This window comes from Mytilus californianus, unplaced genomic scaffold (assembly GCF_021869535.1).
Source record: "Mytilus californianus isolate M0D057914Y unplaced genomic scaffold, xbMytCali1.0.p SCAF_8, whole genome shotgun sequence".
NCBI classification, from domain to species: Eukaryota; Metazoa; Mollusca; class Bivalvia; order Mytilida; family Mytilidae; genus Mytilus; species Mytilus californianus.
Window position 1 is genome coordinate 87215507 of NW_026262734.1, and position 12225 is coordinate 87227731.

Sequence of the window (12225 nt, forward strand, 5' to 3'; positions counted from 1 at the left end):
TACACCATTACAAAAGTTTTGAAGGACCTTAATAAGAATCGCATATATCAGTAAATAACAAAATTGTTATACCAGTTATAAAAGGTTCGTTAGCTGTATATTCAAAAGGTTACAAGTTCAAAATAGCGATGTAAATATTAGTCAATGTTGCCAAAATGAGCAAGACATAAAAAAGAGGAACATACTATTCTGTTGAAATAGAACAAGATGGTAATTCTGTATCTCTGTTATATAATGTGGCGATGTTGTGTAAAGGGCTATGTTGTTTTATCGGAAATATCTAACCTGAACACAAATCTTATTTGTATTTCCTTTTTACGAGACAATGTATTTTTTTTTTTTCATTGTATAATATCAACAGGACTGCACATGTTTCGGTCAATATAAAAACTTTTGAGAACAATAAATTTCACATCCTACTTATGTTTCAATGACAATTTCCAGGCGATATGAGAAATCAAAGTTTACACTTTTCAAGCTTTGGGAGATACACAAAAAAAATATAAGTAATATGATGTAAAATTGAGAATGGAAATGGGGAATGTGTCAAAGAGACAACAACCCCACCATAGAGCAGACAACAGCCGAAGGCCACCAATGGGTCTTCGATGCAGCGAGAAACTCCCGCACCCGGAGGCGTCCTTCAGCTGGCCCCTCAACAAATATGTATACTAGTTCAGTGATGTACATGTATATTAACTATACTTTTTGACACGGCATCCAAAAAAGTATATAAGAAAAGAAAATAACTTTTTTTTATATATCAAATCAACTATAATTTCGAAAACAAATGCCTTCCTTTTCTTACTTATCTTTCGTTTGGTGTGGGTGGTGCTACCAAATAGTTTTCTCTCTTTCTGTTATCTAGTTCAAAACAAGTAACAGCTGTCGTAGGAACAGATTTCCCACTACAATATTTCAGCTGGTTCATTGAACAGGTATACCCATCGTGTTTTCTTCCAAAATACAGGTAATTATTTTTCTAACATCTTTTCATTGACCAAGTATACTCATTGTGTTCTTTTTTTGCACGTCAGTTAGTATTCTTCATGGATCAGGTATACTTACCTCGTTCTCTTCTAGAATACAAGTTATTATCCTTCAAACATCTATCTATATGTGTTTCGAAAATGTTATTTCTTCCTTGCCTCTAATAACTTTAACTTTGACAGTTCACTGCGCCAGATCCGTATTTCGACAGTCGATGTGTCTTCAATGATCTATAAGGCCAAAATACTTGAATATTCAAATACTTTATACAAACGACGAACGAGCTGATTAAATTAAAAAGTACCAAATCCCGTACATGGAATCAGAGATATTAATGAAGCAGATGCATACCTAAATTCCTATTTATTTCCAAAATATTATTACAGCTAATTCTAATAAAACAGTATCCGTATTTTCATGCAAAAAAACGAATAATGGCATGTTTTGTCATAACCGTATGTGTTGTCATTATTGCTATAATGTGTTGTCATAATTGCTATGTGTTGTCATTATTGCTATAATGTGTTGTCATATTTACTATTATTTGTTGTCATAATTACTTTGATCTTTTGACAGTTTATCATATATTTAATTTTGTATATAAAAAAGTAAAATAACAAAAATACTGAACACCAAGGAAAATTCAAAACGAAAAGTTCCTTATCAAATGGTAAAATCAAAAGCTCAAACACATCAATCGAAGGGAAAACAACTTGCATGTTCCTGACTTGGTACAGGCATTTCCTTATGTAGAAAATGGTGGATTAAACCTTGTTTGATAGCTAGCTAAACCTCTCACTTGTATGACAGGCATAAAATTCCATTTAATTGACAACACTGTGTGATCAAAACAAACAGAGATACTAGATTCAAATGTCAAAAAATAGGGATACAGCAGTCAACATTGTGTTATTATCTTAATCACTATAAAAACAAACAAATATTTCAACAAAAATTAACAACAATCGAGTCACAGAATGAATATCTAGCGATCGTTTTTTGAACATCATATTATTTAGTTATGATATTGCTTAAGAGATGACAATAGGATCAGGAAGTTTGTAGTTTTTATCGACTTTCCACGTTTTATCTTTAAATTGAAGTGTGTTTGAAGCATTTCATTTAAAAAAGCAAACGGTATCTATTGTCAAAAATCTTTAAAATTGCTTTACATGGGTTTGTTTAGATGTATCATCATTGAAGACAGTGGATTTATAGTAATGCATCCAACATTTAAGGAAAGCACAAACAAAGAAAAGTTCCTGAAATTTATTCATATTACAGTCCAGGTATGATTACTTTTCAAATGTATGAATACTTTTGAACTGAACAGGAATTTTTAGATTTAACATGTTTCAACCAACCTTAAAAGTCTTAAGATACAAAAAGTAAAAAAAAATAAAAATACCGAACTCCATGGAAAATTTAAAACGGAAAGTCCCTTAACGAATGGCAAAATCAAAAGCTCTAACATTTGAATTAAGATAATTATATTCATTCTTCTAATGCATTTTTGGACATCAATTGCAGTTTAAAATCTAAATTGTTTCAACACTTTTTATGCGGTCAATGAACGTCTATTCATTTTATTTTGTGCATAGTAAGTAGCTGATACTCACTGATAAAGTTAATGGTTGGAAAAGTAACTGAATAAAATAAGTTAATACATGGAAAATGTATGAACTGCAATTAATGAATTCATATCCCGAAATTTCAGTCATTTATGTTTGTATAATAATGAATTCTTCAACAATCGTAGGGTTCAAATAGGAACTCTATACTGATCAGTAATAAACTCAGTTGTTAGATGTATATATTTTGATAAAAAAAAAACCTGAATATTGAAATGCAATGAATCTTATTAATGAATAAAAGATTTAGAATTGTAAGAGTAATCAAGTGCGGATTCAGTACTTGAGGCCGCTGGTCATCATAAGTGATATAAACCCGCTGTAGTGTCCTCAATATTGCTCGTGCTAGTTGTAGAAATAACCCAGTCAGTTATCGTCTAGCCTGCAATACATAAACCGGAAAATTATGTCATCTTAGCTGGTTTGAAGCACTTAATATTTCCTTGACACAGTGCTGAGGCTCACACAGACGTTATGGAAAAAGGGTTCTTTATGGTCAAGCTGAGGTCGTCCCTTGGAAAGTTGTACTACCGCAGATTGTACTTTTTCTCTATTTAGTAAAAACTAGTTCCAACATATTGCTCTTTCGTCCTATCACACAAAAGTTTAAGATTGACAGCAATTATTTGCACTGAAATTTGATTTCTGTAGACTAACAAAATTAATAATCAATCAAGTAAATCTTCATTTGAAAGAAAATAGAATGTTAACTATGTATCGCGTCCATGTTCACCTTAAAATATTTGTCATATAAAAACTCATGAAAGATATAATTCCCTTAAGGAACCTGCTCTAACCAATGCTTTGATGACAGAGGGAGTTTTACATAAACAAGAATGCCAGGATGTAGCAGCAAATAAAGAAAGGCGTTCTTTTAGGGTAAGATATCAAATTAGTTAACTAGCTGAATGCATATTATGTAACTGAATAATCAAATGTTTCACACGAGTAAACAATGGGTGCTATGAGCATATATAATAAACTAAACATTTGATGCCGTTTTATTCAGTAGATCAAGGCTACAAAACTTAATACTTTTATGTAAACATCAAGGCCATTTTGATATTAAATGACATGAGTGGTTTGACAGAATAATTTTCGATCGGAATTCATTATTTCATTGTTTAACAAAAACTTGATTGCTGCAGAATGTTATTGATTTTACAGAATAAAAAACAACTGTTTGCAATTTAATATAAATTTGATACTTTGAAGTAAAGCAAAGCTGTGTCTTGTTTTTTATTCTATTTGCAATATAAAAAAGAAACAAGACATAAAAATGATTTAGGTTGAATTGTCATTTGTCAGTCAATTAAATAATTTAACAATCAAACCTATGCAGAAGACATTACGCAACGAGCCTTTATTTTCTAATTTAGTCAAAAAGAATATAATATCAATTTAAGAGGCAATGGAATAATAAAAAAAATGAAAGAATGTTTCCAAAAGTTGTTGATAAAAAATCCATTGAAAAAAATGCTTCTATTTGATATATGTTGATTACCTGAGTATTTAATCATCATTTCATCATTAATAATAATTGTAATAATAAAGAAAATTTAGAACATGTAGACACCAGGAAAATTTATAACACATTCATTCAGAATGAAGTTGAAATACCTGTCGGTTTTTACAGATGAAAGACAATGTTTAACCTTTAATACATTAAGAGTCTTTCATGTAATGTAATGTTAAAGTTTGTTCTCCATTATTTAAAAGATAATAAAAAAAAAGTACAAAGTGTTCCGTTGACAATTGCTACACTTTATTCTACCTTGTAATGTTATATTGAAAAAGTGGAAGATCTGCAATATTTCAAATTGTCATTATTGCAACACCACTAATGATTATGATCACAGTTTTCTCAAATGCCTCTTTCTTGATAATTTCTGGAGTAAAGTTCAAAAACCCCTAGAAAAATTGAATATTAATAAAATATTCTAACATCGAAAAATTTAGTATGGAGTTATAAAATAAATAATGAGCAATACTATGAAATTAATTATTTGATTACAATTATAATGTTTTGTATATACAAGGCAAATTATATGTCTGAACTGAAAACAAAATCTTTAGCTGTTTATTCTGTATTTAAAACAGAATTCATGTAAAGTTACAAAATACAGGCAACTAGTAAACATACGAAGTCTAAATGTCTACTTGATAAAGTTGTCAAATATAATAATCTTTATGTTTGAAAACGTATAATCTAGGGGAAAAAAAAGAGAAAATGTTAAAGAAAATATAAAATTATATATCCGGAACTGATTTAGAGAAATAGTTTTACCTATCACTGATAAGCGTGGAATTGATAACGGTACTCTTTATCCTTAGTATTTTATCGTTAAAAAAGAATAGAATATCACATACTATAATTATTAAAGAATCTAAATTACTATCTTGCATTTCTAATTTAGACATACCTGGGAATAGCCCATAATCATATTTTAAATCAATATTAGAACTGGTTAGGTTTCTCAACCAGGAAGAGATTTCAAAACGATACTAGTAAATTGATAACGGAAAGTTAGAACTTACTATTTCCGGAAACAATTTGTACCAAACAAGCTATATGATACATATCGATAAATAAGAATTTTCATATATACTTGTTTATTTCATGATTGAAAATGATATAATATGATTCAATTTAGATGTAATATAATATAATAATGATTACCAGAGAGTAACCCTGGATTTCTGGTAAAAAATACAGGAATCCGTCACTAGAATGCTGGACTAGTGAAGTAAATTTGTTAACAGCAGAAGTGCAATATGTTGTTGAATAAAAAAAAATCATCATTTCTATGTAATTTGAATATGAAGGAGCCTTTACAAAAAGTTTTTTCTGACGTGAAAAGACTTCACATTTAACATAAATTATAGTGTTAGTATCAAAGATAGAATTATGAATCCATATACTTTTTATCAGGTATTCAACGTGTATTCTGTATAATTAGGTTTGGACTCTCAAATAGCTTGGCGTCTAGCATCACTGCAGATACATTAACTGTCGAAATGCGCATATGATGTTGTAAAACTATTACTGTAAGTGTTTTTAGCTTAAACATGTTGAAGGCTATCGATATAACGTAACAATAGTTAGAAACAAACTAAGAGCTGCAACAAATTGAGATGTATTTTGTAAAGGATATTTCAAAAAGCGCTTGTTCTACTCTTGGTTATCCAACTGCATATAAACTTACTTTTTGGTTTGACAGGTGACTATGCTAACAGGGCATCAAGGTGGATTAGGCTTTACAGAAACAAAAGACAAGTTTGAAATAAGACCAATTCCAGAAACGAACATTTTTATTATTAGACAGAAAACAACCTTATCAATTGACTGTTCCTGTGTATGTATACATAGTCATTTCCTGCATTACAGTTTTTGTTCCCAAAATAATTTCACGATGTTTCCCTGAGCAGGAAGTTTAATAAAGTATTGGTTTGCTGCCAAGAATCCTTAAATGCCGATTTTATGATCTAAAAAAAAGAGAAGATACCAATTGCAATCGAAAATCACAAGTTTAGTAAAAGCAGACAACACCATGTTCAACAAACATAAGACAAAAGACAAACAACAATGAAAAATCATTACACAGAAAACAATCGATTACAGTGTTAAACTTAGATGCTCCGGGAAGGATAATCAGTTCATACTCCACATGTGCAAGTTCAAATCTGGTGTTTAATTGCATTTGGTAATATCAAAAGGAAGGAAATGATGATCGGTTTATGGTTTCTACAAGTGGTATATATCCATAGTCATCTGTGACACAGATATTCAATAAATGGTCAATATATCATAATAAACTTCAGAAGGGATGACTAACTGCTTGTAAATGAAAAAGTATCTTAAATGGGTAGCTTATTTTATTATTTTGATAAACGAATTATTAATGGTCAACGAATAATCATACAAGAAATAAAATGTATCACCAAAGTTAATTGTTATATGAAGTTGGATATATTTAGATTTTCGATGTGTATTAAGTTAATCTACTAATAATACCTACATGTGTATGTTACAATTACAAAAACGAAAATTCATTTGTTTTGAAAGAAACATCACTAATCGTGATCAACCTACTAATTGTGTCTATATATATTTAAAATGAAATATCTACATCATTTTTATCACAGGATGAACAGATAGTACCAAATGCAAGAGAGTGTGGAAAATGTGATTGCCTCTGTTATAACACTATATCATATCATTTTTGTTTAAACGTTTACAATGCGTAAGTTTTAACTTTATCGAAGAAATAAGAAAACATTATAGTTATCTAAATTCAATAATTGGAAATCACACTAAATGTAAAGGTCATTAGGAAAATTTTAGAAACATAAAGTGTTAACCAAACTTAAACTTTTTGAACCTTTTATGTTTGTCTTTGGCTTGTTCTGGTTGATGTTTTTCATTTTTGGGATCTTTAGAAATAATTCGATTAGGAACGCTCGGATCCGTACATGGACACCCAAACAATGAGCTGTAAGGTTAAAGATATCTCGAAAAAAACATCCAAATCATAAACGAACAAAAAAACACTTGATTAATTTCGTGCGTCCGGGGCACTTTACTGAATTTACCATCAACAGGAACGCCCATACCCAACCATTTAGAGGACAAAAATGTATAAGAACAAAACAGAGGAAGAGCTATACGACCCAAAGGAACTTAAAATAGCCCAATTCATCTTAGGTTAACTGTTCCTGAGGGAGAAAAAACTTTAGTTGGATTCATTTATTTTGATGGAGAGGTGGGTCATTTTCTTTCCCAGGATATTTGATTGATTTGGTTTTGAAAAATCTGCTGACTAGTTTACAGAAAATATGTATCTTTTTTACCGCTTAACTATATGGGCAATAGGAACATAAAAAGAATAGCAATGAGTCTTCATACAAGCAAATGTGTTTATGCATCCTACATGGCCGAGAAGAAACATTATATTGCAATTATATAAGTGATACATTTATACGAACATTGAACGGTTAAATTTGTATTGATATATGTTTTGACAATAAACGAACGTGTGTATTTGTATTGTGCATATTAAACCAAACCAGAGAGAAGTTCTGATGCAACGATATGAAAAGAGATTTCAAAATCCGAAAAATCACACTGGACATTAAACTAACAAATGATAATAAGCTACAATAAATTTGATTTTACTAAAATACAAACCAGTTACAACATACATAATATATAAAACGTTGTTGTTACAAACAGGGATAGATTTTCAGAAATAGAACATTAAACATCAGCATAAGTGAATAAATAAAATAGAATATAAATCTTTAAGGAATGACTGTAATATTTTTTCTGTCTATGAAGAAATAACATCAAAAATGTGGTGCACACTAAATAACCCGCGTAGCGGGTTATTTTAAAGTGTGCACCACATTTTTTATGTTATTTCGAATAGACAGAAAAAATATTACAGTCATTCCTTATTTTTTCTGTCTATGAAGAAATAACATCAAAAATGTGGTGCACACTAAATAACCCGCGTAGCGGGTTATTTTAAAGTGTGCACCACATTTTTTATGTTATTTCGAATAGACAGAAAAAATATTACAGTCATTTCTTATAATTTAATTCTAAATTCCATTTTAAACCGGAGTAAACCATGAAAAAACGTTGATGACGTCACGGTCACATGACAAAATTATGTCTATGAGCTGATAAACAAAACAACGTCAGCCAATCATAAGACATGTTACATCCAAAATTAAATTATTATTTAATAAAACAAACTCGTCTTACTTGTCAAAAGGTGTTATAACATTAACGGTATCTATTTTATTGCACCAGATGCGAATTTAGACAATTGATGTCTCTTCAATGATGCTCGAGACCAAATATTTGAAAATCCAAAACTTAATACAAATAATTGTGATGAAATTAAAAATGGACCAAAAGTAAAAGTAAAAAACAAATCAAACCGGACAAGGAATCAGAGTTATGCATTAGGGAGATACATTCCTTAATCTAAATTGATTTAAATAAAACATTATCTGTATGTGCAATGTTCAAAAACACGGCTGTCAACTGACCAGTGATAGTTGCTTTTCAAGTTTTAGATTTTTTAGATATACCAGCCGGTGTACATTACCTTCTCGATACTTTTTAGTATTTTTTAAGAAATCATAATTTTCAATTACTCATATTAAATAACATTAAGTAATAATTTCTGAAATTAAATATTAAATAACATTAAATAATAATTTCTGAAATTTTAAATATCCAATTTATCCATGTCTGTTCTTATTTCAGCTTTTCTAGTTTCCCATGTAGTGCATCTGTACCAGATACTTCTGGTAGAAGTGAGCCGGATGATTTCACAGGATTAAACACATGCTTCAATCCAAAGTGTCATGAAAAACAGGATAAAACGTATGTTACTATATATGACAAACTAACAATTTGGGGTGTTTTAAAATCAATTTTAGTTAATTGAATAAACATAAATATGAGGGAAAAAGTAATACAGTTAAAGCATGTAAAGGTCATGATAAAAAGACATCAAAGATAACAGATGTATAATGCTAGACTCGTCTTTCGTCTGTTTAAATTATTATTAATTTTAGACATTAAAATATTGATGATCTAGTTCAACTTTAGATTACCCCCAGTTTTTGGTGCGGTTCGTGTTGCTCAGTCCTTAGTTTTCTACCTTGTGTTTTGTGTACTGTTGTTAGTCTGTTTGTCCTTTTCTTTTTATAGCCATGGCGTTGTCAGTTTATTTTCGACTTATGAGTTTAAATGTTCCTTTGGTATCTTTCGCATCTTTTTTATTCACTTTAAAACCAAATCTATAGACACCTGTTGTGTTTGCTTTTTTTGGTTTTCTCATTGGCAATTTAACACTCATTGGTCGCATTCGCCAAACATTTAAGAACTTTCGATTTTTAAGGATGTACTTAGGTCAGGATCAGGAATTTTTGACAGATGTTCGGACTCCTTGGTTTTATTCCTACGATACAGGGTAAAATATTTTGCCCCATAACACCCATTTTTCTTTTCATATAAGACTTTAATAGCTCATAAAAGATCATTTACCAAAATTTAAGCAGATTCTAGATTTATTTATTTATTTATTTCGATTTGAGACCTAAATAATACCAATGCGAATACAAGGTAAAAGTCCGATTCAGCCTTTTCCCGCCATTTAAAAAAATTTAATATCTCGAAAAGGAGCTCCATAACCTATCAATATTTTTAGCTCATTTTGTTCCTTTACTAATGCTCTTCTGACTTATAGTATCAAAATAAAATTCTAGATTTTTTAATTTCACCAAGTACATCCTTAACTTCGTATTTGATTTGTACGGAGTGCCACTGATGAGTCTTGTGTAGTCAAAACGCGTGTCTGGTGTACCAGATTATTATTTGAGTTGTAACTTAGTTTTCTTATTTTTAAATCCAATCATGTATGGTCAATTTGAAATGCCTATTGAATGTTTATTATGACAAAAGCTTGATAATTCGTGAATGTTGATTTTGATGCTCTCCGAAAAGAAAGGTGGTAGGATATGGTTATCTCTTTTGTTCGAACGTCTGATCGTATGTCTCACACATATGGTTTCCTTGCACTTTCCCTTTTTAATTGAAAAGAATCTGATAAAGATGGAAAATATATGGAAGGGGAAAGCCTATTTACGGTAATAGTTAAAAAGGCAATGTCACTGTTACTGAAGATAGATTCTTTGTGTACAAATTATCCTCAATAAGATATAAAACATTTCAATTGCTGGCTTTCCACCCAGAATCACATTTTCATGATTCTTATATGTACTGACACTTACCAATTTTTAATTGACAACAAATAAAGTATGTACTGCAAGTATCGCAATTAGCATGTCTGATGTATCATGTATATTTAGTCTTTTCAGATCAAAACGGCAGTCCATTTTTGTTGCTAGAGTTAGGAATTAGGAAATCATATTTCAATATAGATTTTTACATGACGTGAAATTCCAACATTTTACTGTGCATAAAACACCGACTTGTATTACGCTGCCGTATATAGTTATATTTAGTTATTATTAAGTCCATATACATGGTCCGACTTATAGAAAGGGAAAAGTGAAGATTATTCTGGCCTTCTGAAAGGGTCTAGATTTAGATCACTAACTTTTTATAGTCTTTTCAAACGGATTTAGTCCTCGCTTAGTCACGTTGTTTTTGTGTGATAATCCGAGCATGTCGTCATGGATTGTAACATATTTTCTACAAATGTAATATAACTAATAAATAAGTTATTTGTGTTCCTCCAAATTTTCACCTTCTTTATGGCACTCTTGAAATACAAGATGAACCAAACGTATGCATGGTAGTCATTTTTGCTTTCCCTTGAATAATTTTGTAAGGAACATCCTTCGTCAGTAGTAACTGTTGTCTTCTTATATATCGTTATCAAGTATTTTTATGCGGCTCCATAATTTTGTCATGCCTTTTATATGCTTCATGTGTATTATGTTGCAGCCTGTCATGTGGCTCTATTTATGTGGAAGTGATCCATATTCGTGTTTTTGTTTTGTGTATTAATTTTTCTTTTGATTGTTTCTGATTAATTTTTGAAGATATTGCACCCATATTAAGAAATTCAACCATCAATGTCTGTTTCTTTTTGTTTCAGAGAATGTTTCAGCGAAGCCGAGTGTGGATGGTGTGAATTTACTGATGAAGGCAGTGAACTAACTCCAAAGTGTTGCAGACTTAAGGAAGATTGCTCTTTTGGGAAAACAAAATCCACAAACAGAGACACATGTACAGGTAAATGCATAAATAAATCTTATTTCCGATCTATTAATATTTATCGGTGTTCCCACTGTCTGTATCATTCTGCTCAGCTCTTCATAGAATTATATTTAATCGCTTTGTGACGTCAAATACGTTGATATGTCCTTAATAACTTTGACCCGGACATATCACCGACGTCATAATGAATTGACCCTATCTTATCACGCCATCTTCCGGTTTGCTGGTGAAATAAAGAAAATACTTGTTTCTATCATGCAAATACACACATACAATCCGATAAATCGATTATGAAGTTGTCTGCATATTGAACTAGTAAAATATTAGCTGTTCGACACAATATGAAGCTGCGCTCACTCGACAAAAAAATTCATATTGTAACTCGCATGCAGCTGATATTTTACAATATCAAAATGCAGACAACCTCATAATCGGTACGTTTAACAAATTATATATATGTTCAGATTACAAACAATAGTTCAAAGTATTTACCAACATTAACATGACTAAGGGGATGGGGTGAGACGGAAAGACAACAGCAATCGAAGAAACAATGGACATGATGGATAGAAAATGAAAATAAAAAAAATTGCAAACAAAACGAGTGGATATACTCCAGTGCTCCGAGTGCTACAGACTTATCCGGCGTTACCCTAACAAGTTAATATCCAGTGATCATTTGCTATTGTTGTCAGTTTATTTTTGACTTTCCTTTGGTATTTGTCGCCCCTCTTTGACAAGTCGAATAGAAATATCCCAACCCAGCCCATCTGATTCCTCAACAGAGTCTTCTTTTTTTATTGCAGTTTGTTGGTTCTAAATCAACATTCATTGCTG

General features: G+C 30.7%; 1 protein-coding gene across 3 annotated transcripts in view; it reads left to right on the top strand.

Annotated features, from left to right (window-relative positions):
- Positions 1 to 12225, top strand: part of LOC127710509 (VWFA and cache domain-containing protein 1-like) — a 165492-nt gene that overhangs the window by 32643 nt on the left and 120624 nt on the right. For all 3 annotated transcript variants that reach the window (XR_007986212.1, XR_007986213.1, XM_052216432.1), the window contains exons 17-23: positions 869 to 970; positions 2177 to 2279; positions 3405 to 3500; positions 5843 to 5977; positions 6768 to 6865; positions 8902 to 9021; positions 11267 to 11403. Coding sequence is in view for 1 of the 3 variants with exons in the window: in XM_052216432.1 (XP_052072392.1) it covers positions 869 to 970; positions 2177 to 2279; positions 3405 to 3500; positions 5843 to 5977; positions 6768 to 6865; positions 8902 to 9021; positions 11267 to 11403 (791 nt within the window). In the remaining 2 variants the exon portion in view is untranslated. The remainder of the gene's footprint in view (positions 1 to 868; positions 971 to 2176; positions 2280 to 3404; positions 3501 to 5842; positions 5978 to 6767; positions 6866 to 8901; positions 9022 to 11266; positions 11404 to 12225) is intronic.